The following is a 27499-nucleotide window of genomic DNA, read 5'->3' on the forward strand; positions in this document are numbered from 1 at the left end:
GATAAGTACTGAATGAGGGGGCATAGATGTGCCTCTTCTGTAGCCACATCCCCCAGAACCCTGGCCCGCCAGAAGTCTAGGTGTCCCTGAAAACAGTGCTGCTTCACCCCCATTCCCTTTACTCAATATAGAGTTGATCCCACCCCCCACCCCCCTTCTTTGCTGCTATAATAGCCTCTGGTCTTCTGGAAAGGCTTTCAGCATTATTTTGGAACATGGCGGTTGCCACAAAGTTGGAAGCACGCGTCAGTCTGACATGCCACTGTATGCTGTAGCGTTAAGATTTTGCTTCACAGGAACTATGGAGCCAAACAGCCCCAGACCGATAATCCTCCTGCTCCTGCTCTTAGGTCTAAGGTGCACATTTGGGCAGAGAGTATTCTCCTGGCATCTGCCAGACCTATGGATTAGTATTAAGATTTACCAAGGATTTTCCTAATCTGGGGAGGTGTGACCATGCCTGCTCCTAAAAAAAAAAAACAAATATGAAAAAGGTGGGGCGAAGGGTGCTGCAAAGGGGGGTACTTAGTGATGAGGAGAACTGTCTATAAGATTTGCACATATGTGGGCAGTATTCATTTATACAGCATTACTGCCATTCAGGATAAGAATAACACTGACAATCGCCCATATCTTGCAGAACATAAGTGGTGATTGTGTGCATTTGGTCAATTTTGAACGTCAAGAACATTTCCACAGAGCAACCTTTGCAAACAGGACCTAGCTATAAAAGGCATTTGAATACTATTGATTGGTAGTAATGTATTATGGCTTAAATGTACTATACCTGGTTACTTATCCTCAATTCTCTGCAAAGGCTTGAACAGTTCTAAAAACTGTTATGAGGCTTGTCACATAAAGGAACAGCCTGCAATGCATACTCGGTCCAGACAATGTACAGAAGCGCTCGCCGCTCAGTCTCCATGCTCTGCTGCCTGACTGAGGGGTCTAGTTACTAAGCAGTGTTAGAAGACAGTGAAAAGTGATAAGAAAGTGATAAGGTGCCAGCCAATCAGCCAATGACAGTTGGGAGCTGATTGGCTGGCACTTATCACAGACTTATCACTTTTCACTCTGTCTCCTAACACTGATTAGTAACTAGACCCCTGAGAGCGCATGCAGCAGTGCACAGAGGCTGAGCGTCTGTCACTCTTGACTTGGAGGTGGAGCTCCACCTCACACTGTCACCGGACGCACTGCACCAGGAAAGCAGACCTAATAATGGGACAACGGCGCCCCGTTTTCCAGGAGGGATGAGGCCAAGATCTGCGTTGGTGGATAGAGATTTCTTGGCCTCACAGGCTACCAGAAACTGGTCAGGCTGAGTAAGTCATAGCTTACGTAGCCTGGTCAAAGTAACGATGGTTGCGATGATGATCCGAGGCAGTGTCTACGGACGCCGCACTCGGATCGTGGATGCAGCACGGAGGTTCTATTTCCTACAGAGACCTCCTGCTGCATTTGCATTTGGGTTGGACGGTATTGCACAGCCGCAAGGACCGTCCTTCTATGAATCAGGCCCCAAGTTACCAGTGTGTATCGCCAGCATTATTTTTTTGTATTAATGATTAAAACATTGTAACATACTATCCAAAATCCAAAGTGCACTTCAAAGAGTAGCCGTTTACCTCTGTCCAGTCACTTGTTTCCCAGCTGACGCACGGCTCTTGGCTGCAGTTTAATATAACGACTGGACTTTTCCTCAAATCACACCGATTTTCCTTTGGGCAAAATATGTCTCTTTGGCGAATACCGTTCCCACATGTCTTTGAACACTGAATAAAGATAAAATAGTATAACTATGGGGGCACAATACAATGACTTCATGTTACTTATTCTAAAGCCTTAATGGCTGCACATTATGGAAGCAGTCATATGTCAGGGGAAAAGAAAACCAAGGCAAATTGTCAAAGCTCCAATAATAGTTGACATAACACAATGTTACAATTATCCTTTTTCTTTTGACTAATACAGACATCGTTGCTGATTGCGCTACAAACGTGCGCACGCATTGCGCCATGCTATTACCTGCAGCTGCATGCAATACGGTATGCTATGGCGCGCACTGCAATCGCACCATGCAACCCCATGGGGTCGCGGATGGGAACGCATCGCGCTGAACTGTTTGCGGGTGTGCGACTCACGCCATACGAGTCACGATTTGCTGGGCAAGCGGCAAAGAATAACTGGGCATATCTGTATGTACATCCGGTAGTTTTAACATCTATATAATAATCCTTTAAGTTCTGTCTTGTCTCCAACATGCATGCACAATGGGAGCCACGGCGCTTGCTACCCCTCCACTGACTCGCACTTCTAGGGCAACGAGAAAGACCCTAGAGCACAGGACCCACTGTGAACGGCTAAGGTTAGCATAACTGTAGGAGGGAGGGGTTGAGATAGAGTTACTAGAGCTGGATCCTGAGCGGGACAGTACAGCGAACAGAGAAGGGGAAGGGGCAGGACAGAGCAGCAGATAAAGAGGGGGGGCTGAGCGAGAGGGATCACAGGACAGAGTTGGGGGGCAGGGACGTGCAGAGCTGGGGATGGAGCAGTGGATGGTAGATTGGGATGGGTCAACAGACAGAAATGAGGTCGCGCCGGTACAGAGCGTGGGGCAGAACGGAATGGAGAAGGGGGTAAGGTGTTACAGAGAGCAGGGCAGAGTGGGATGGATCAATGGACAGAGAGGAGGGTGGGCCCGTACACAGTATGGGACAGAGCGGGATGGAGAGGGGGGTAGGGTGGTACAGAGCAGTGGCAGAGCAGGACAGGGCAGCAAACAGAGAAGAAAATATGTATATGAATAGTTCTGTTTAGGGATGTGCAGGCTCGGATAGGTTCGAGTTTGCACGCCGAGTTCGGATTTTTCCCTCCAAAAAAATGGAACTCAGAAAGAGGCTAAACGTCATCTTGCATGGACAAACATCATCATTCCTGGACAAAAGTCCAGGAATGATGATGTTTGTCCATGCAAGATGATGTTCTGTTTTATTTAATCTTAGCTATTAGATTAGTCGTTTGCAACCAATCTAATAGCTAGGATTAAATAAAACAGATCGGGAGTGAATCCCCGACGGGCCCGCGATACATCAATCACGAAGGACACGCGTAAGAAGTTTCCTTTCTAGCCCTCTATTCTGTTGCTACAAGGAGATCAGGTTCACTCAATTTTACAAGAACTATACGGGTGTTCATTTTAATTCCCTTTTTTTTCCCCCCATACTCAAAACCCCCTTTTTTTCCTTTTTTCCCAAACCTCATTCCCACACTAAAAACACTAAAAACACAGTCTGTCTAATAGTCCTGTCAGCACACTACCATTCACTCACCCCTACCCTCTGTATGTTCACCCTGTCTTATTTTGTTTTTTTCGTTTGCTTTTTAAATATATGTATTCACCATACTACAGCCGGTTTAAACAAGTAGTTACATAGTACCTTTTAAGCATGAAGTAATTGATACTTAAGTATACTGCATTATGTATCTGTGCACTTGCCTTTCCTTTTTTTTTTTGCAACATTGAAATAATTCATTGTTTTCCTTGAACAACATAAAGTGTGTATTCCAATTAATCCCACTGCAAGCACAGTGCACAATCTCCCCTTGTTGGGTCTAATATATTTTCATATATATTACAATCCATTGGATTCAATACATGTTTTGAATCATTAATACTAGCATCAAGGTCAAGCTAAAGAAGGTTAGTGCTAGGGCATCACCTTATAGGTGACAAATTAAGTTTGGACTACTTCTCCCAAGCAGCTTCCGCCGTAGGTGACCATAAAGTTTCTTATGTTGCGCACGGGCACACAACCCTTTGCCTTGATATATAAATATGTTTATTTTGGAGATATGTGGTTCAGTTTTCCTGAAAAACTAACACACCTGAAATTTGGGGTTCCTAATCTAATCGAATCCCGGCTCAGATCACTTTTGGGGTTCCAAGTAGAACTGATTCCCGGCTCGGGTTCTGCTGTAAGTTCTGAACTTGAATTTAAAAATCAAATCTCGGGGGTTTTGATTGCATTTAAACAGGTGCAAATGACATGATTTTAGCTGTTTTTATCAATTTAAAAAAAAATACAAAACGCGTGAGAGTGGTTTTTCCAAACCATAAAATTTGACGGTTGGCCAAAACCAAAGCCAAAACGTGGGGGTCTGCACACTCCTCCAGTTTACATGTAAGTCATGGACCCAGGTATGTTTCCCTGAGTTTGCACTCAGACCATGGTCAGATCCAGTAATTGATTTACCTTGACTGGTGCTACATTAGCGTCAGGACTGCGATTGTAATGATCTCCAAGTCCTGATGTAGTGAGGGCAGAGCTGAATATAATATTCACAACGAACATTCTATATCTCTGCCCATTATATCATACACCTCTCTACTGCCACCAACTGTTGTAAATACACAAAGAGCCACAGGTCCCCTAACATTCTATCACTACTGCGCAGGCTCGGTGACAGAGGCTACCATGCAGTTAGTTGGCCTCATCCTGATTCTAGCAATAAATAACAGTTATGAGCTAACCTTAATGATCTAATAGCTTCATCAAAGATTTGGGATCTGGAGCATATACAGCGTATTGCAATTTCAAAATAAAAAGACAAAACCTACATAGAATTACACGCAGCTTATTCTGAGCCAAGGGAAAGGCAGGAAATTTCAGGTACAGGATTCAACTCAGAATTGATCCCCCTTAGTCTGACAGAACAAAAGACCCCAATACTGTACCATTTATCACCTGCCCCCCCCCCCCCCATAGATGAGGTTATGACCAAGTCCTGTTGACTAGCTGGTTTGTTAATTAACCCAAGAACATGTCAGTTCCGCCCACATCACTTTAAACATCAATAATTTTTATTACATTTCCAAACAAGTATGTGGTACAGAAAAGAACAGGGCGGTGTGGGAAGGGAGGGGATACATATGGGATTACAATATATTATAATATAAGAAAAACACAACCAGGATTGATCGATCGCAATACTGAGTATATAATTTATAACATAGCGAAGACTACAAATTACAATGGATCAAGGAGCGACTGACTCATTCAGGATAAACTGGAGTGGGTCAGATAATGAAGGCTTATTTTTAAATAGCACAACTTCATCTTCCATAACAAACTCATGCCATGGCCACCATTTCACAAGTGGGGAGCAAACCTGGAATGAATAAGGCACTGAAGCAGTTTCCCTCTTGAAATGGAATAAAATTTTTTAAAATACCTCAAGTAAGGGGGGGGTGAAGTTGTTTCCAGTTCTGGGCAAGTGCTGCCTGTGCCACTATACGTATATAACCTAACACATATCTTTGAATTGCTTGAACCGATGTAGGCAATAAATGAAGAGCTAAATCAGGAGAGGGAGATAATGCAATCAAACAAAACATGGTAAACATGTGGACTCCCCCACAATTGTACCAACAGAACTTTGACTGTGTTGGCCAAATGGTGTGTAAACAATCAGGGGTGAGATACAATCTATATAGTAGTTTAATATGCATTTCAGAATGGTTCAAGCATTTGGAAATGCGATAAGATGTAGTATAAACCAAATTCCACTGAGTATCAGAGATAGATTGGCCCAAGTTGAGTTCCCACCAAGCCTAAGAAGGAGCCCTTACACAGTGATGTAGTGGAAGTTGAAAATTATACCAATAGGAAATGTCACCTCGACCTCTATTAGATGTTAAACAGGGTATCAGGTTCCCGGGTAGGACACCCACCGACATTAAAGCTTAGTGAGACTCTTAAACCAATGACTAATCTGATGGTATTGGTATAAGACCATAGATGGGAGGGAGAAGCCCACCCACATAACTTTTAACCTAAGTACAAATAACTGTACATAATTAGTTTGTGTAACTGAGTAAATATAGTGTACTCACATTAATATCTATCATTTAAGATATAATATGAGTGCAAACATCACTGTTTTGTGACGTGTGATTGGTTAAATACCTAATTTCTCCCAAACCATACTTCCTAGGCAGTCTCAAACTACATTAGACTGGCGTATAGACTTCAGGTATAAATCTAAGATTTCGGGAACTCCCAGCTATCATAGAAATAACATTTGCATGGTAAATACAGATAACATATGGTAAGATCTTTAATCTTTATTCATGTGCAGTCAAACCTGGTGACCAGCATTAATAACAGGAGAGTATATCTAGCACTGAGAAGGGTACTTTATATATCAAATCTTCATTGTGACACTTGCACTATGCAGAACTAGTCCCTTACTCTCTATAAATGGGAGCCTAGCAATATAGGGCTGTTAAAGGTAGTGTCAGCACTTACGATATAAGTGGTCAAACACCCTCTTACCCAAACATGAAATATGGGCTGCAAATGGCAAATACAGAATGACCAAACAAAAAAATAGGTAAACAATAATCAAAGGATTTATTACTTAAATTAAAGGCATCATAATATAAATCACTATTGTCATGGATAAACAAAATTTAAAAATGACAAAATCCTTTTCACTATTGTAGAGAAAAATGATTAAAAATCAGGCTTAAAAAATAAAGAATAAAAGAAAAATTTAATTCTCATTTAATATATATATATATATATATATATATATATATATATATAAATATTTATATATTTTGTTGTTCTTTTCTAAATGAGATTTATTAGTAAATGTTAAAAACTATTTGTTCAATCAACCTTACAGTTACTAACGAGGCCGTCATTGCCTTGACGACTTTCAGAAGCCGAAAAGAATTGATTCTTCGATGATTCATTGTATTCCCTTCTAACTAATTAATTGTTTCTTCCTAAATAGCTTTGAAGTGATCAAATTAACTTCTTCTGTGAGAATAACTAGCTTCCTGGTTAATTAATTGCTCTCAGCTCATCAGATACACTTAAGAGTTTCTGTAAAGAAACTAATCTTGCAGCCTCATGAGGTCATGGAAAAACATGTTGTTATATAAGTAATCATTGCAACCATGTGCACAGTAAGGGATTAATTACCATCAGGTGAATAACTCTCATTTTGGGTGGGATGCACTGTACTCAAAAATGCGGTCAACCCTCCAAAAATGCAGTTTTCAGAGGTTTGACCGCTTTCCCCATAAGCATAGAACAGAGGTTCCCAAACGCGGTCCTCAAGGCTCCCCAACAGTTCAGGTTTTAGAGATACTGAACCACACGATTGCACCATGCATTCCTATGGCGGCACAGGTGCAAATGCAGTGCACGTATCCACTCGCAGGCACACGTCTCGCGCCATGTGTGGCAGAATTTCCTGCATATGCAGCAAAGACGTAGTGGTTATTAGCTTATAGTTTTTCCGGGATGTTTTTAGAAAGTTATTTAGTTGCTATTGTCTGGCAGCTCTTTCTCTTGTTTGCTGGAAATCTCTCACTCCCACCACTTGATTATGTTGTCACTGTATCATTTTGGTGGTGGTAAGAGCGGCTGTTTGTTGATTGGCTATTGTTTATTAGTTGGGTGCGCTCACTTTGGTCAATTCATAATAGACAATTGTCCCTGCTGGACATTTGACACTGCCTGCCCTTGAGTTTGAGAGTTGAACACCAGTATGTGAGCTTGGCTTTATGACTGTCTTGACTTATGTTGTCTGTTCTTGTTGACCGCCACCATACTAGCTTTAATCAACTTAGATACTTTTTATTAGAATATCAACTAAAATGTTACCTAATTTGACCACCAACTCCTCTTGTACTAAGTTTTATTTATTAGATAAGTTATGAATTGTATTACGTCATCCTTAAAGAGGGCAACTGCAGAAATTCAACAGTTAGGGAGGTTAGAAACTTATATAATTCTTTGTACACTAATTAAGAATAATAATTGATGGGCCATAATCATTTCAATTATTTATTATTGGGGACATTAATGTTAAAAAAGAATAGGATTTACAATTATGTGGGCAATAATATTTTTTATGTTAATTAAGGCCATATTAATTAATTAGATAATGATAAAAGCACCAGTTACAACCTTGTGTCACTACAAGTGCCAGCACGGGTGTACTTCTTGTTTACATCTATATAAATGATTAATCGCTATATGCTGTCTCTTAACTGAGTGTTATAGTGCATGATTCCTCTGACTCAATAACATCACATGTCTGTGTTATTATACATAACTCATCAATCTCAATAACATCACATGTATGCGTCACCAGACTAAAAGGTCAGGCTAATTAGACTCCAGGTGCAAGACTTGTTTATTTGACTCTATAAAAGTATCTGCATGTGCACAAGCCTGTAACTGTGTTATTGAAGCATCACAGTGCTGTATAGTACTTAGCCATAGAGGGATTGATAACTTATTGTATTGACTGTTGTTTATTTTCTATCATGTGTATCCTGTTATCTTCAATAAAACCTACTCTGGTTTGGAATCAACGTGTGGCCTAAACTCCTTGTTCACATTTGCTACGCACCTACCAACCTGTAGCTTATACCATACAAATAATTGGAAGTGGAAAAGGAAGATGCCACAGAATTAAGTCTTAATAAAGAGGTCATGCACATACTGGGGGCGGGATGTATCAAACAATGCATTTTGAATGTGATACATCACACCACTTACTGAATGCACATTTATTAACGCCATATGCATAAAGATTTGCAATTATTTACACGAAGGACAGTTCTTCCAATAAAATCTGTCCATTGCGATATGAGGACTTCCGGATTTATAACTAGGGAGTCCTACTAGTTCGCATCTAAACAACATGCTTGCCCTCTGTGTCATCAAGAGGGTGCACTTGCAACTACCATACACTAAGTGGGAATGGTACACCTGGAAACAGGCATATTTTTTGCTTATGTACAACTCTGCATAGCCCACAGTTATATCACCATGCCTTTAGAGAACTGCTTATGTTCGAATTCTCCGGCACGGCGCAGTAATGGCTCTTCAGCTGTGAGTGTTGATGTGATTGAAATGCATGTGACTTTGCATCGTGCTCCCTTATGCATGCCCATTTTCATCATATGCGCAATAGAATTGTTCACAATATACTCCACAAATGGTGTATGTTCAACTCTGCACAGCACCGCTGTATAATCCATTCCCCATTGTGCATAAAACAAACTCTAACACTCTATTTATTACTGTTAATATACTACTAAAAAGGATATGAAGTCATTTTGTTGACTATAACATTTTAGGTTTAGGTTTAGGGTTATGCTACCAATAGGGTTAGGTTTAGGGTTATGATGCAGTTAGGGTTAGGCTGCAGTTAGGGTTAGGCTGCAGTGTCACGCATGACGTTATGGAGTCCCCTACTGAAGGGCTGAAAGCTGTGGTCCTGGGTTACGGAAGAAATCAGGGGCGAGGGGCCTGGATGTCCATTCTCACCAACCGTAAGCATCGGATTTTGGCGAGACCTGACCAAGGGTGCAGAGTCTAACCTGCCGGGGGGTGTTCACCATTGACCACTCCAAGCGGGATATGGACTTCAGCTGCACCCGGCAAGCAGGTCGTGGTCCCCTGGTCAGGGATCCGATGCGAGTGGGAATAGAGAAAGACACACCGCTATGGCCCACTAGTAAAATAGTCTCTGTACAAGTAGTACAAAGATGCACACTAGGAAAGCTTCCTGAAGAGGCACCAGCAAAAGAGAATCCACTGAGAAGTAGGTTGTGCAGCTAACACTGGAGGGAAGTGAGGATATGCTGCTAACACCAGGGATGTGCTGTTGTCACTGAAGGAAGGTGGTGATTGGACCAGTTTGGATGACGTGGTGTCTGTACACAGAGTTGAGTACAAAATACACAACGTGCAACTTCTAACGCACCAAGAGGTGGCACTTGGAGTTGCACACAGACAAGGTGTTCTGACGCATTGCTGCACCAAAATATGACACTTGTAAATAGCACACAGGTAACGGTGTTCTGTCGCACTGATGCACAAGGAAATGACACTGGTAAATAGCACACAGACAAGGTGTTCTTTTTACGCACTGATGCACAAGGATATGACACTGGAAATAGCACACAGGCTAGATGTTCTGTCACACTGATTTACAAGGATATGACACTGTAAATAGCACACAGGTAAGGTGTTCTGTCACACTGATGCACAAGGATATGACACTGGTAAATAGCACACAGGCAATATGTTCTGTCACACTGATGCACAAGGATATGACACTGGTAAATAGCACACAGGCAATATGTTCTGTTACACTGATGCACAAGGATATGACACTGTAAATGGCACACAGGCAAGGTGTTCTGTTGCACTGATGCACAAGGATATGACACTGTTAAATGGCACACAGGCAAGGTGTTCTGTTGCACTGATGCACAAGGATATGACACTGGTAAATAGCACACAGGCAATATGTTCTGTTACACTGATGCACAAGGATATGACACTGTAAATGGCACACAGGCAAGATGTTCTGTTGCACTGATGCACAAGGATATGACACTGGTAAATAGCACACAGGCAAGGTGTTCTGTCGCACTGATGCACAAGGTTATAGCACTTGTAAATAATCACTAGGACTCAGTACACAGGATATGTACAGAGTATACCCAGGAAATACCACTTGGAAGAGTCTCTGGAAGATTGCATGTGAAGCCTGGAATGAAGCAAACAGCAACGATCTGGGAATAACGAAGTTGATCAGGAAATTTCCTGTTCACCTGGAGTCCCGTTTATACATCCAGGCAGCTGTCCATTGGAAGAGTAAGTCAGCTGAGAACTGACACAGCTACCACTGCATAAGGATTCAGCAGGTGATTAAGCCATGATGGCTGCAACCATGACCATCGCCACAGGAACGCCGATATGGAGGATTGCGTGACAGTCACCTGGGCCCCAAAGAGAATACTCAGCAAGTCACCTACCGCTGCACCTGACGTCTCACTGCTCTCGCTAATGACGGGAAGCCGGCGCTGCAGTAAGTAAGAGCCGATCCCAGGCAGAATCCTGACATTTAGTTAGGGTTAAACTGCATTTAGGGTTAGGCTGCAGTTAGGGTTAGGCTGCAGTTATGGTAAGAGTGCAGTTAGGGTTAGGCTGCAGTTAGGGTAAGGGTGCAGTTAGGGTTAGGCTGCAGTTAGGGTAAGGGTGCAGTTAGGGTTAGGCTTCAGTTAGGGTCAGGCTGCAGTTAGGGTCAGGCTGCAGTTATGGTAAGGGTGTAGTTAGGGTTAGGGTGCAGTTAGGGTTAGGCTTCAGTTAGGGTCAGGCGCAGTTATGGTAAGGGTGCAGTTAGGGTTAGGGTGCAGTTAGGGTTAGGCTTCAGTTAGGGTCAGGCTGCAGTTAGGGTTAGGCTGCAGTTAGGTTAAGGGTGCAGTTAGGGTTAGGCTTCAGTTAGGGTTAGGCTGCAGTTAGGGTAAGGGTGCAGTTAGGGTTAGGCTTCAGTTAGGGTCAGGCTGCAGTTAGGGTAAGGGTGCAGTTAGGGTTAGGCTTCAGTTAGGGTCAGGCTGCAGTTATGGTAAGGGTGTAGTTAGGGTTAGGCTGCAGTTAGGGTCAGGCTGCAGTTATGGTAAGGGTGTAGTTAGGGTTAGGCTGCAGTTAGGGTAAGGGTGCAGTTAGGGTCAGGCTGCAGTTATGGTAAGGGTGTAGTTAGGGTTAGGCTGCAGTTAGGGTAAGGGTGCAGTTAGGGTTAGGCTGCAGTTAGGGTTAGGCTGCAGTTAGGGTTATGCTGCCGGTAGGGCTAGGTTTAGGGTTAGTTTGCAGATAGGTTTAGGGTTATGTCATACGTTGACATTCAGACCATCATGACATTCCGGTTTCGACATTGTGAGGGGCATATCCAGTTAGACACGAAGTAATGCGTCTGGGGAAAAGCTCCGGGTTCCACAACCAGAGATATTCAATTATTCAGCATTTTCCCCGCATGGTAAACTCTCGTGCTATTTGCATTAACCCCTAGATACTGTGGAACCTGTTTCCCTGCATGTTAAATCCAAGAGGGTGCACTTTAACGCTGACTTTTCCTCACGGCTCCTCAGGCTTTGAGGAAAACTGCCCCCTCTGGGCTTAACGTGCAGGGGGATACAGAACCTGGTTGAATGGTTCCGAGCCAACATTTGGCCTCGGGGTAAACCCCCTTGGTTAAATGGATATGCCCCTGAATGTCAAGATTTTGTACCGCACCCGCTAAGAGGTGTTTAAATACCTGGTCCCTCATTATAAATAAAATTTAGTTGCTTTAATCATTTTGTTTTTTATTTTATATTTTCTTCCCCTCTTCTAAATCTATATTTTTTCCTGCTCCACTATAGATTCAGTTCACAGCTAGACTTTTATAAGTCGCCTTAGCAGAATGGATAAAAACCCAATAGGCTGTTGTTCTTTGTATGTCCTGACTTCTCATCTTTCCCTCAGCATGCTGTATGTATTAACCATCCGTCTTAGTGGAATGCTGATACTAATAATTAACAAACACACATGTGAAATAGAGATAATTAAGATAAATTATTTACAGATGAATCACACAGGAATTACAGGTTAATCCCTTTATTCTATTCTGTGAAACACGTTTAATATTCACAGCAGCTCCCAGTACATCTTTTATTTGCAGCTGGAACTGAAATGCTTAGAAAATTATTATACTCGGATAATGGCCCTTATTCAGAGCCGGACGCTCTGACCAGAGCGCTCGCTCTGAATCAGGGCCCACCTCCATTAATATGGAGCGTCCTCCTGGAGGCTCGTATAGCTGTGGGTCACCACCCACAGCATATACGAGCGTGCAAAATGATGGTCGCGATGGTCTTGACCATCGCGACCATCGAAACTGCGAGCAAAAGCCTGCGGTTGGGTTTTTCAACCGCAAGGCCAGTAGTGATTTTGGCTCTATCAGAACCAAAATCACTCCCACTGACATCACTAGTGATGTCAGTGGGGCCGGCTTCAGATGGTAGGCGTTCCTCTATCTGGCAGGCACGCCCCGGCACGCCCACCAAAGGGGGCGTGCTGTCAGTCACCATCGACAGCACGCCCCCTTTGATGAGACACTCCGAGCGAAGGAAAGTCCTTCGCTCGTAGGGTCTCGCGCATGCGCACGACGGAGCTCCCTCCGTCGTGTGCATGCGCAGTGGGGACCATCGACCCACTTGCGAGCGGACAGCTGCTCGCGAGTGGGTCTGAATGACTCCCAATGTTCCAATATCTTCGCAACACTTTAAAACATTTAAACATAACAGCGAATCGATGATCGAGAGGTGCAATGCGACACTGGAGAAGCTGTTTATACTGTGTGTCTTTCCCTATGTCAGGCTTAAGGTGCATACACACGGGACGATTTTTTTAACAATTTCTCGTTAACGACAAATCGTTCAAAAAATCATTTAGTATTTGCCCCAAAACGATGAACGAAAACTACTAATGCGCGCTCCCGTTTGGCGTTTGTAGTTTTCGTTCATCACTCAAACTGGCTGTACAACTTGACGATGTTGTCAGGTTGTACAAGTTCGGCGATGAGGGAGGGAGCCCGGCACTGAACGAAATAGACTTTCATTTTGTTCAGTGTTTGTGCTCAGTGTCGTTAATGACACTGAGCACAAACTGCCGGGGACACACGGGACGATGTTCGTTCAGGGCGCACATCGTCCCGTGTGTACGCAGCATTACACCTGTAACTTTTGCACAATGTGATGACGGCTTTGTTCTGCATGATACTGTAGGTGGTGATTAATAAACTTCAGCGTGTGTAACATGCAATTCCTGTCGTAATATTGTGTCAAATACAAATATTGAAAAATCGGATTTCTGTGCATGACAGATTTAAAATTGTATATTGTAAATCTTTTGTACTGTGCAAAATATCATGTTTTTAACACCAGCTCGGAAGTTTCATCAACTACCATTTTCTTATACTGTATCATTCTAGGAACACAGGAGCCCATTAATCAACGTGTTTTATCATACGAAATGAGTTTTAACACTCGTTGTGTATAATAACGGTGCTCCAACCAATCAGCTCCCAACTGTCATCTGTTTGAAAAATGACAGTTGAGAGCTGATTGGTTTGAGCACCAGTGGGCCCCACAATATGCACCTAGTTGGTAATACAGCATTAAAATTAGAGATGTGCGGTTCAGTTTTACTTGGATTTATTCAGATACGTTCGGATCTCAAAAACGGCATCATATTGGCTATCCGGCTATCATGTGTTTTGGATAGCCAATAAGAGTAATCTAAACTAATCGGAACTTGCGATAATCTGTCGATAAGAAACGAATAAAACCGAACCCGCACATCTCTAATTAAAATCATCATTGCACTATAGGCCCAGATTTATCAACGAGTGATATTCTTGTTATCACTCATTACTAAACTTAAAAGGTGCTCCAGCCACTCAGATCCTAACTGGCATGTGTTTGAAAAATGACAGTTAGGAGCTGATTGGTTGCAGCACCATTTAAGATTAGTAACGAGTGGTAACAAGAATATCACATGTTGGGCCTATACAGTATTTACTATATTAGAAACTCCACAAATACTATAAAGGAGAACGGAGTGATTGAATGAGAGCGGAGGGGGTTAATCTTCAAACCTGGGGGCTGGCTTGTGGGACATCATGTGATTAATTGGTACCATTATTTTAGGAGTGTGTCTTTGTATTTGTGGGTGGATACAAACCCTCTTTGTTCCTGTCTTCCCATCGGCCCTGCCCAGTGTTTGTTGTTGTCTTTGGTGGGTGCTTTTGTCATTATCTGTTTGTGCGGCGGGAAAGAACGGCAGGTCGCCACTCCAGGTGCAAATTTGGTTAAGTTGTTTAGTTATTATTGCCTCCCCTCCAAGATGACCCGTTCAATTAGGTACAAAATGCTCTGCTCCTGGACTTCCCACCTAATGTATGATTGCAGTCACCTGTGCTGAACTAGGCCAGGGATGGGGATCCTCAGGCCCGGGGGTCGTATAAGGCCCCCAGAATCATTCAGTCTGGCCCGCTGAGCTTTTTTCTGCTAGCCTCATCTGGCTAGCAGGGTGCCTAGAATGACACACTGCAGCCAGAATCTATGCAGTCCTTAGGACACTTCAGACGGTCACACTGCTGCCCTTACAGCTCCCCGGAGCATTCTCAGGATGGTCCGGGCATTGCTGTAATTACTGTCGATTGTGGCCCCGCCCCAGTGTGACACCACACGTAGGGGGCGTGGCCTGCACCAGGCCCTCAAATAATGTTATATATATCAAAATGGCCCTCGGCAGAAAAAAGTTCCCCACCCCTGAACTAGGTAATTGATGAGACAGGTGTTTCAGCACAGGTGAAGGCAATCATAAATTAAGAAGGAAGTCCAGGAGCAGAGCATTTTGTACCTAATGGAACGGGTCATGTTGGAGGGTCTGTTATTGTCTTTGGGTGCGCTCACCCTAATTGACTTGTTAGTTCGCTGGGTCACCCTGAGAGAGGCTGCATCATCACCCTACAGGGTGGGTAGTCATATTAGAAGGTTGAATGGATACCTTTTGTTGGCAGCTGTTAGTCTTTTGGTTTGTGTGCACGTTTGGCTGTATCCGCCGGCAATGCTGTTGTTGGATTGGGCTGATTCTGGCTGTCCTTTCTTTGCCACCATACTTTAATTTAAATATATTTGAATATTTTTATATGTTCTCAATAAATAGCTAACACATTTTATTCTGGCAAAATACATGTCCCGAGTCTTTATTATATTATAGTTTATTTATGAGATGTTAATTAAATGGTGTATCCACGGGACACCCCTCAGACGATTGAAGATTCAGGGATCTATTTACTAAGCAGTGTTAGGAGACAGAGGGGGTCATTCAGACCCGCTCGCGAGCGCAGGACGCTCGCAAGCTGGTCGATGTTGCCCCACTGCACATGCGCACGACGTAGGGAGCTCCGTCGTGCGCATGCGCGAGACCCGGATAGCGACGGGCTCTCCGTCGCTCCGGGTCTCGCACCAAAAGGGGCATGCTGTTGATGTGGATTGACAGCACCCCCCCTTTGGTGGGCGTGCCGGGGGCGTGACTGCCAGACGGAGGCATTCCCCTGGGAACGCCTACCGTCTGAAGCCGGCCCCACTGACATCACTAGTGATGTCAGTGGGAGTGATTTTGGCTCTGATAGAGCCAAAATCACTCCAGGGCTTGCGGCAGCGAGACCCTACCGCAGGGTCTCCGTCGCAAGCCCGATGGTTGCAATGGTCTTGACCATCGCGACCATCATCATGGATGCTCGCTATAGCTGTAGGTGGTAACCCACAGCTATGCGAGCGTCCATAAGGCCGCTTCATTTTCAGGGAGGAGGGCCCTGATTCAGAGCGAGCGCTCTGGTCAGAGCGTTCGGCTCTGAATCAGGCCCAGAGTGAAAAGTGATAAGAAAGTGATAAGGTGCCATCCAATCAGCTCCCAGCTGCCATCTCACAGGCTGCGTTTGAAAAATGACAGTTGGGAGCTGATTGGCTGGCACCTTATCACTTTCTTATCACTTTTCACTCTGTCTCCTAACACTGCTTAGTACATAGGGCCTGATTCAGAGCTGGATGCTCTGACCAGAGCGCTCGCTCTGAATCAGGGCCGTCCCAGCTAAATTTCGAGCGGCCTCCTGGCCGCTCGCATAGCTATGGGTGACCACCCACAGCTTATGCGAGCGGCCAAAAAGATGGTCGCGATGGTCTTGCGGTAGGGTCTCGCTTCCGCAAGCCCAGGAGTGATTTTGGCTCTATCAGAGCCAAAATCACTCCCACTGACATCACTAGTGATGTCAGTGGGGCCGGCTTCAGACGGTAGGCGTTCCCATGGGAACGCCTCCGTCTGGCAGGCACGCCCACCAAAGGGGGCGTGCTGTCAATCAACATCGACAGCACGCCCCCTTTGGTGCGAGACCCAGAGCGACGGAGAGCCCGTCGCTATCCGAGTCTCGCGCATGCGCACGACGGAGCTCCCTCCGTCGTGCACATGCGCAGTGGGGCAACATCGACTTGTGTGCAAGCGTCCTTTGCTCGCGAACGGGTCTGAATTACCCCCATAGACCTCTAAGACATGCATCATTGTCATTTCATTTTCTCTAGGAAATTATAAGTTTTTATAAAAGCACTACAGATTGATTTGAATGAGGGAGAAAGTAGTACATGAGACAGTATGCACCTGATTCAGGATCGCTATGATTTGCCGACATTCACAAGATCTACAATTACATTCTTCAGCACAGTACACTGACTCGTGTGGCAATGTTTGTTAAAGCATTTTAACTGTGTCGGCACTAAAACTTTAAACCTGATCATAAAGTATCATGTTTAAAGTTATAATTCTGGCCGAGTTACCGAGTTACAATGCTATAACTAACTTTTCAACCATGTTGGCATACTGTGCTTGACATTGTGCTGCCGACAGTATCATTGTCGACAAATAAACTTCCTCCTCCTGATCCTTGTGTGGTTTTGGACTTAAGGGTTCATACTATGGGGGGTATCCAATTAGCAGCACTAAAGTAGCGCTGCTAATTGATCGCGGCGGGGCTATCCAATTACCCCCGAAGTGCCACCCGACGCCGGCATTTATTGTGGATATTTTTCGGGACCTGATGTGTCCTGAAAAATAATCCACGATAAGTGCCCTTTTTTTCACCACCTAAATGGCGAAAACACATAGGTCCCCAGAGCCTATGTGTTTTCGGGAGAAATATCCTATTATTTCGCCCAAAATAATAGGATAGGGGAAAAAAAAACATTGGCGAAAAATGGGGATAATCGTCGAAAAATCCCCATTTCATACCGATCGCGGCTAATTGGGTACCCCCCTATGGGAGAAGATAATGGAATATGTTATTTTTTATTATTCAATTTTAGCATACTTTACTGTGACACTACTAAAAACAGTAGGCGAAAATGCCTGAAAAATCTATCACTGCTTGATAAATAGACCCACTAAATCTCTAGAAGTCTCTGATAGGTATTTACTCTTAAAGGTTTCCTACAATCCAAAAAATGCCTGTGATTATTTGTGCCTGATACAAATCATATACTAGATACATTTTCTTTCTGGTTATGCCAAACACTTAAGCTGGGTACACACTGGGACAATGTCGATACAATTTGGCCAAATCGCAATGACATATCGTACATATCATGCAGTGTGTATGCAAGATATGCGCACTTCCGCGGTCGCATGCAATGTCGTCAGGTTTGATGTGCTGCACATCAAACCCTATTATATCGCTCGCGGCTCCATGCATGTTAAAGAGGGATGGAACGAGGGATCGTTCTGTTGTCCATTACATCGTCCAGTGTGTACCCACCTTTACAGTTGTGGCTGCCACTATTTCGCCCTCTCTCAGTCTTGTACCTACAGTGTTGTTATACTCCAAATTATGCCATACCCGTCATCTGCCGATATGCCATACCTAGACGCTTTTATATTGTGAGAACATTTTCCTACATGAATAAAATAGGAGAATAAAAAGAATAGTATACCTAGATTGTCTGAAGATAATACTATTGCTGGCTATATACACTGCAATATCTGCAATCATTTGGGGCAAATGGCTTAACACTATAGCTTGTATGCACTGGAAACTTTGTGATCTGGTTGATTGATCCATACAGTGTGCATCCTCATATAATCTGGCTACACACATTTGTGGCCAAGTTGAAGGGCAACCATTTTTCTCAACCGTTGTGCTGAATGCCAAGATAGTCCTATGTGCCACCTTACTGTAAGTCTTCTCGTAGACCACCGCTTACTAAAGCTATATATTAACCATGCTGTGAAACATTTATCGACCACTAACAATGACAGAACCAACATAGTGTGAACATACATTCAGTCTTATAAAGTCAAATACAGATCATGATTAGATATCTCTAGACTGTAAGCTCAATGAGCAGGGCCCTCCTCCCTCTAGTTCTCAATATTTCTCTTGCACACCAACTACGCTATACGCCTCCTCCTTAGGTTCTCTGTCCCTGGTCTCCACTCCTCGGTTTTTGTTTCTTCAGACGACCTAGACCTGTTATCTGTGGCCACGTTAATAGCTACAGGTTTCAACTTACGCTGAATATTTCCATTGCACCCAGTGGCTGTAATGAGAGTTGTAGTGCTATTTGTTACTTGTCTACTGTATTGTACTGTTTTACCCTGTACTTCCTTATTGATTTCCCCTCTGTACGGCGCTGCAGACCACTTGTGGTGCCCTATAAATAAAGTTGAATAATAATAATAATACAGTATTGCTTTAAATATTTGACAAAACTGAACTCGTACTGATTCCTCTAGAAATAATTTATATCGCAGAGTTCTAAATTCTTTTCATAAAATATATACTTGGCTGATAATAATTAGCATTTAATTAATTGGTAGGTAAATAAAGCTTATGCTATAACACATCTTATACTCTGTCACTCTCCATGCATTTTTGGTCAACTTAAAAGAATACGTAATCCAGGTTTATGGGACATTACCTCGCTCCATGGTTTGGCAAGCCACGACAAGCAAGGCTCTGGATTACAGGAAGTATTTTGTACAGGGTTCTGCCCTGGCATCTGACAATGAAAGGGTCTTAGTGGTCGATTTTCGCGGATATCGGTGCACTGCACTTCCCTGGTCATGAAACCACCACCGCAATTTGTAGAGCACTGTGTGATAATAGAGACAGGAAAGAAAAGGTTTTATGATTGGAGACAAATATAGACCAGCCAAAATGGTTATATGAACTGCTACTGCTTATTCAGTCATGTGTGTTTAAAGTAGGGATGTGCAGGCTCGGATAGGTTCGAGTTTGCACGTTGAGTTCGGATTTTTCCCTCCAAAAAAACGGAACTCAGAAAGAGGCAAAACGTCATCTTGCATGGACGAACATCATCATTCCTGGACTTTTGTCCAGGAATGATGATGTTCGTCCATGCAAGATGACGTTTTGCCTCTTTCTGAGTTCCGTTTTTTTTTAGGGAAAAATCCGAACTCAACGTGCAAACTCGAACCTATCCTAGCCTGCACATCCCTAGTTTAAAGTATATAAAGGATTCTTTACAGTAAGAGCATTACACGTTGCCCTTCTACAAAAGCTGCTATCAGCACACTTGACATGCACATTTTACAGAGGTTACTGATACATGTTGCCATAGTTTAATCAATTATATGTTCTTAAGATATATGAATGGTTCTTTACAGTAGGAGCATTCAATATGCAGGTTGATCTCTTAGAAAATCAGGTTTGCGTCAACTTGACAGATACTTGACAGATACATTTTAAAATGCTTTGCATGGCTACGTCTGACAATCTAATATACAAGGTTTCACTGTTGAATTGAATTACTGATTAATTTTATTCTCATTTCAATCAATAGTTCCATCTTTAGGTAGTAAAATGTAGATTTATGGATATCTGCTTGTTGTCAATCGCTAAATTTGTCTAAGGAAGGTTATTCACACTGGAGCCAAGATTGGGCAATTGAAATCACAATAATTGGGACCTCCAAATGGCCATCCAGGATCCCAGCAATGATACCAGACACTGATCCTATCAACATAAAGGAAGAGGATTGCTACAAGTCCATGTTTGCATCATTAGGCTGCATGAACAGGCCTGAATGGAGCCGGATCTGGCTACTTGAACTGAGATACAAACATAGAGCCTGAGTTAGAAGCAAATGGGTGGCATTTTGTGGATACTACGCATACACTGTAGAAAGAAATTAGTGACTGTACATGCGTCGAGACAGGCAAACGCACACAGATCACAAGTACAGGCAGATTAGATCGGACCATGGCACAGGGCACCACAGGGATAGGGGGTGCAGTTTGGGCCTGTAAATTTTCCTGTTTATTATCATTCTCACTTGTAGCTTCCTCTTCTTTTATCCCCAGCATCTCCTGGCCTCCTCTATCTCTTCCCGACCCTTCCCCACGAGGCCATGGCCCTTTTTCAGGTGCACTATTTTATGTCCCTATTTAAAAAATGGGGGGGGGGCACCAATGCTCTCTCTGGCACAGGGCACCAAAGTTATGGCTCTGATTCATTCCATCAAATGGGTGGCTCTGGTAGAGATGAGCGGTTTGGTTTTGCTGAAAACTGAAAACACCCCAACTTTGGAGTTCTGAGTCAATCTGAGTCCCGACTCTGGTCTTCTTGCAAGTTCGGCACACGGGTATAAAAATGGATTTTGGATTGCATTTAAGTCCCTCCCTCGTGATTTCAGGTGCTGTGAGGTGGTGAAAATTAACTGGAAATGAATATTATTAAGGTTAATAATATTATAGGAACAAAAAATATGAGATATGGTAAGAACTTACCCTTGTTATCTCTATTTCTACGAAGTCCATAGGGTTCCACAGGATACCTTGGGTATAGGTGTGACGTCAGTCGCAGGGCACCAAAGAGTTAAGCTTTCAGCCTCCCAGGATGCACTAGGTCCCCCTCCTATACCCCGCCCCCAGGCCAAGGCACCTCAGTTAGTTACCAAGCCATAGGCCGGAGGAGGAGAAGGAAGAGAGAGAACAAAGATCTGGACACATACAAGAATCACATTCTCACCAGAGGGAGACGGAAAACCGGTGACCAGAGCAAAGCCCATCTGCAGCACAGGTGCGACAGGGCGGGAGTCCTGTGGAACCCTATGGACTTCGTAGAAATAGAGATAACAAGGGTAAGTTCTTACCATATCTCATATTTTCTACTTCAGGGTCCATAGGGTATCCACAGGATACCTTGGGGATGTCCCAAAGCAGTATCCTTTAAGGGTGGGGACGCTCCTGTGCAGAAAGGAGAATCCGCCGCCCGAAGGAAGCATCCTGAGAGGCGAAGGTGTCAAACCTGTAATACCTCACGAAGGTATGGACAGAAGACCACGTAGCAGCCTTGCAGATCTGAACTGCCGAGGCACCACGTCAAGCTGCCCACGAAGGACCCACAGACCTAGTGGAATGAGCCTTCAGAGAAGGAGGGACCGGTAGGCCTTCATGAAGATAAGCTTCAGAAATAGCCATACGGATCCAGGCTGCCAAAGTTTGCTTTGAAGCAGGCCAACCCTTTTTACAGAAGCCATAGAGGACAACAAAGCGTCCGACTTCCTAAACAAAGAAGTGCGGTCCACATAAGTCCTTAAGGCCCGCACAACATCCAAAGAGGCCTCACCCACGGAAAGACCCGGTGAGTTAAAGGCCGGAACAACTATTTCCTCGTTAACCTGAAACTGGGAAACAACTTTGGGGAGAAACTCGGGCCGAGTGCGGAGCACTGCCCTGTTCCCATGAAAAAACCAAGAAAGGGGGTCTACAAGAAAGAGCCCCTAACTCAGAAACACGTCTGGCTGAAGCAACGGCCAGAAGGAAAACAGTCTTAGCTGTTAGCCATTTAATATCCACTGAGCCCAGTGGTTCAAACGGCGGTCCTTGGAGAGTCCTCAGGACCACAGCCAAATCCCAAGGCGCCACAGGTGGAACAAAGGGCGGCTGAATACGGAGAACACCTTGCATAAAGGTGCGCACATCCGGGATTGTAGCAATCCTACGGTGAAACCAGACAGATAGGGCCGAAACCTGTACCTTCGAAGAAGCAAGGCGAAGCCCATGATCTAGTCCCGCTTGCAGGAAGGCGAGAATCCGAGACAGACGAAACTCCCGCGGTGCATAACCTCTCGGTCGACACCACTGGAAGAACGTATGCCACACGCGATGGTATATCCTCGCGGAAGACGGTTTCCGAGCTCGTAACATGGTACACACCACAGAGCTGGCAAACCCCCAGGACCTCAGCATGGCCGTCTCAACAGCCACGCCGCCAAAGACAGCCGAGTCAGGTCCGGGTGAAGACAAGGACCCTGAGACAGAAGGTCCGGTCGTAGCGGCAACCGCAGAGGACTGTCCACGGACAGACCCTGAAGGTCTGAGAACCAGTGCCGTCTGGGCCACGCGGGAGCTATCAACAGGAGCGTCCCTCCTTCCTGTTTGAATTTCCGGATTACCCGTGGAAGAAGGGAGACCGGAGGGAACAGGTATGCGAACCTGAACGTCCACCGGACGGACAGAGCATCCACCAGAGACGCCCCTTCGTCTCTTGTGCGAGACCCGTACACCGGCAACTTGTTGTTGTGCCGGGACGCCATGAGGTCGATTTCTGGAAGACCCCACCTGTCCACCAGTAGTTGAAAAACGTCCGGGTGCAGGGACCATTCCCCTGGATGAACGTCCTGGCGACTTAGAAAGTCCGCCTCCCAATTTAGCACTCCCGGGATGAAGACCGCTGATATGGCCAGAAGATTGCGCTCCGCCCAAACCAGGATCCGAGAGACCTCTACGAGAGCCGCCCGACTGCGAGTTCCTCCTTGCCTGTTTATGTAGGCCATGGTGGTAGCATTGTCCGACTGGACCTGCACCGGGTGACCCTGGAGAAACCGCTGTGCCTGCAGGAGAGCATTGAAGACCGCACGGAGTTCCAAGATATTTATTGGAAGCTCCGCTTCTGTCGGTGTCCACCTGCCCTGGAACAAGTGTGGACCCGAAACTGCTCCCCAGCCCCGAAGACTGGCGTCCGTTGTCAACAGGACCCAATTTGGAACCCAGAACGGACGTCCCTTGTTGAGGTGGGTCATCTTTAACCACCACGCAAGGGACAGGCGAACCTCCGGGGTGAGCACAATCGTCTGGAACTTCAGAGACTGAGGCAGCCCGTTCCACTTGGACAGGATCAGGTGCTGCAGAGGTCTAGAGTGAAACTGGGCGTATTCCACCATGTCGAACACCGACACCATGGAGCCCAGTAACCTCATCGCCGAGTGTAAGGACACCCGGCGGCTGTGCAGACAACTGCGCACCCTTGACTGTAAAGCAGAGATCTTGTCCTCCGTCACGAAGATCCTTTGCTGTCCCGAGTCCAATAAGGCTCCAAGATGCAGAATCCTCCGAGACGGGATTAGAGTGGACTTCTGCCAGTTAATTAGCCAGCCGTGCCGTTGCAGCAGTGCAATGGTCAGGTCCAAGTGGTGTAACAGGAGCTCTGGAGATCCTGCCACCAATAACAGGTCGTCCAAGTACGGCAACATGCGGACTCCTTGCAGCCGCAGAGAAGCCGCCATGACCGCCATAGCGTCCTGTATGTCCAATGACACCATGTAGTCCCCAGGTTCCAGCGCCAGAATGATGGACCGTAGGGTCTCCATCCGAAACTTCGGGACCCGCAAAGACTTGTTGAGTGCTTTGAGGTTGAGAATCGGACGATATGACCCATTGGGTTTCTGTACCAAAAATAGATTTGAATAGAAACCCTGGCCCCTCTGGGAGAATGGAACAGGCACTATAACTCCAGCCTGGAGCATAGTGTGCAATACCTTCCGCAGCTCCGTAGCCTTGTTCCGGTCTGATGGTAGACCCGTGGTGAAGAATCGAGCCGGGGGTCTGTGCCGGAAGGAGAGGGCGTACCCGTGAGAGACCACCTCCAGAACCCAAGTGTCTGTCGTAGTGAACTACCAACACCGGGAGAACTGCAGCAGGCGGCCTCCCACCCTGGGATCCCCCAAGGGGAGACCCGGACCGTCAGGCCGCAGGCTTGTCATCTGGCTTGGGGGCCGGACGTCTGGTACTCCATGCCTGTTTCCGGGGCTTGACCGATTTCTTAGGGCCAGCCTGTCGAGGAAACGACTGTGGTTTGGGCCTGCCCTGGGCCCTAGATGACCGAAAGGACGATGGTCCAGAACCAGAAGGAGCAGCGGCCGACGGGAGACAAGCAGATTTGGCTGCCGCCAGCGTGGCCACAATCTTATCCAGATCCGGACCGAAGAGAACTTCTCCGGTAAACGGCAACGCTTCCAGACCTTTCTTGGATCTGCGTCCGCCTTCCAGGATCGCAGCCACAAGGTGCGACGAGCAGCTACCGCTGCTGAAGAAATTCTAGACACCAGAGTACTAATGTCTAGAGCCGCCTCGTTGATGTAGGTGGCCGAATCACGGAGATTGCCAATCAACTCCGCTTGTTCGGCCGGACAGTCGGATTCAAAAGAAGCCTCTAATGAATCCGCCCAGCGCTCCATCGCTCTGGCAACCCAGCAAATGGCCATAGCCGGCCGTGCTGCCCCCCCTGCAAGGGAATAAGCGGACTTCAGGCAGATTTCTACCTTGCGGTCCGTAGCATCCTTAAGGGAGGACATGGATGGCATCGGCAATGTGGCACTACGGACAAGACGGGTCACGTGAGAATCCACCTGTGGAGGGGATTCCCACTTAGCAAAATAATTATCCGCGAACGGATAAGCCACCGCCAGGCGTCTCTGCGGCTGGTATCTTTTGCCAGGTTGTTTCCACGCCTCCTCTAAATGGTCCACCAACTGACCCGAAAGAGGAAAGACTGTGGCATCGCCCTTCACATCTTTGAAAAAGGCATACTTAGATTTAGCCGCTGGGGGAACTTCGTCCTCAATCACCAAGGCTGTGCGGACCGCCCGAATAAGTCCAGGAATATATACTTTGGACTTAGCATCAGCGTCCTTAGTATGGAAAGGTTCCTGATCGTAAGGATCCAGAATCTCCCCATCATCAGACGTCCCTTCGTCATCCTCATAAGGAGCGGACAGAGACGCCACCGGCCTTTTATGAGGCCGCATCACAGACTCCCCTTGCAATACATCCGACAAGTGCTGTAAAGAACTCGTCAGGGAGTTAACCCACGCTGGCTCCTGAGAACCCGGGTGCGGGGAAATAGGGAGACTGTGGGGTACCACCAATTGTCGTGGGAACCCCTGCATGGGTGACGACACCACAGACTGCTGGGACAAACCCATCGGAGTAAACGCGGGCTGCGGAGCTAACTGGCCCACTAAAGCTGTTAACGCCTGAGCGAAACAAGCCCAGGGCGGCTCCTGTACCGGTGCTGTAACCGTAATAGGCCGCGCCATGGACAACACTGCCGGCAAAGGCCCTCCGCGCTACCCTCCCCCTCCGCTAACGGTACTTTGCACGTGGTACACTGTAGCCGGAGGGGAAAATCACTTTCAGACATGATGGCACCACGTATGTGACCTCTCTCACCAATTAAGTATTAAATAGGCGAGAGACCACCCTGCAGCACCGCACCGCAAGGGCTTTAGCAGAAAGAACAGGGACAGTAATAAAGCTGACAGTTTAGTGAAGAATAGTTACAGGCAGCGCTAGCACAGTCACATACAATGCAGAGAAATAACAATTCCTGCACTAACAGCGCTGATCACTCAACTACACAGACACAGGGCCTGGTAGGACACAGCGCTGCATACACAGACCTGAGCCACAGCGGAGGAGAGGTATGCGGGGGGACCCAGACCACGATGCTTCCTTCCAGACTTCCAGCAGCGTTCACCATGCGTTGCAGAGAAGATGGCCGCCGAGGAGCAGAGAGAAGCTGGCCTGGGGGAGGAGCGCTGACACAGGACCAGTCAGCACAGTGCAGAGAGGGCTGTGTGCAGCGGGGGAGGCGCCGGCTGTGAGACAGGGAAGGCGCGCTCCCCTGGCATGCATTTAACCCCTGGGACGCCGCAGCGCTACCGCTCTGCTGCGGTCCGCTGTCCCAGGGGGTAGTGGAAGCGCAGGTTGGTCGCCTGGCTCCACGCTGCAGCCAGTCCCCAGGGAGCCCCCTGCCTGGGGACTTAGGACCATGTGATCAGCGGGGACCCACCGCGGGACCCCGCTGCTTACCTCTGTCCCCCTTGAATCCGGCCATGGTCCGGAGCATCTGGGGTCACTGCTAGCTGTGACCCCAGACGCCCACCAGCATCCCCGGATCAGTACCGGCGTTCTGGTACCGGCGGGGTGTAGGGAAGACAGCATGGACGTCAGGACTGACTGTCCATGCTGTTCATCCAGATGTGCAGCCACAGCTGCATGAAGAAAAAGCTTCAGGGGCTCTTCTAGCCCCCACTCCAACAGGTGCACCCGACTCCGGCCGGGCACCAAACTAAACTGAGGTGCCTTGGCCTGGGGGCGGGGTATAGGAGGGGGACCTAGTGCATCCTGGGAGGCTGAAAGCTTAACTCTTTGGTGCCCTGCGACTGACGTCACACCTATACCCAAGGTATCCTGTGGATACCCTATGGACCCTGAAGTAGAAACAGGTTTTGTATAAATTTTTAAAGAAATCCAAAACCAAAACACTAGTGGGTGGTTTTGCCAAAACCAACACCAAAATGCGACGATGATTTAGAACCAAAACATGGGAGACTGTGCACATCTCTAGTAACTGAGCATCGACCATGCAAATGCATAGAACCGTTCAGTCTAGTAGAAGTGCCATGGAATTGATGAGAGCGTTTAAGTCAACTTCAGTAGCATATAGATGCAGATGGGACGTCTGTTTCAGGTGGAGCTTTTGCATCCAGCATGGAGTTGGGGCATGTCCAGAGACTAATGGTAACGGTTATAGCTGCAGACACAAAAACAGTGCGCAGGACAGCATTCCACATGTGGCGCACAGATGTTCGGCCTTAGCATAAGCTAGTAAGCAGGCTGCCGCGGTCGTACAGAAAAAGCACCCACAGATGTGTCCACCTCAAAGTCTGCCCTGTAAATCATAACTACATATAAAGCTGAACAAACAACACAGTTGAAGA

General features: G+C 46.1%; 1 protein-coding gene across 1 annotated transcript in view; it reads right to left on the minus strand.

Moving 5' to 3' along the window:
• Positions 1–27499, minus strand: part of ADAMTS12 (ADAM metallopeptidase with thrombospondin type 1 motif 12) — a 727141-nt gene that overhangs the window by 95588 nt on the left and 604054 nt on the right. Inside the window, exons 21-22 of the mRNA XM_088466956.1 lie at positions 19391–19564; positions 1629–1775 (exon numbers count right to left, since the gene is read on the minus strand). Of these exons, the coding sequence (XP_088323082.1) occupies positions 1629–1775; positions 19391–19564 (321 nt within the window). The remainder of the gene's footprint in view (positions 1–1628; positions 1776–19390; positions 19565–27499) is intronic.

The sequence above is a fragment of the Taudactylus pleione genome, unplaced genomic scaffold (genome assembly GCF_031769625.1).
Source record: "Taudactylus pleione unplaced genomic scaffold, aTauple2 ptg000068l, whole genome shotgun sequence".
Classification (NCBI taxonomy): Eukaryota; Metazoa; Chordata; class Amphibia; order Anura; family Myobatrachidae; genus Taudactylus; species Taudactylus pleione.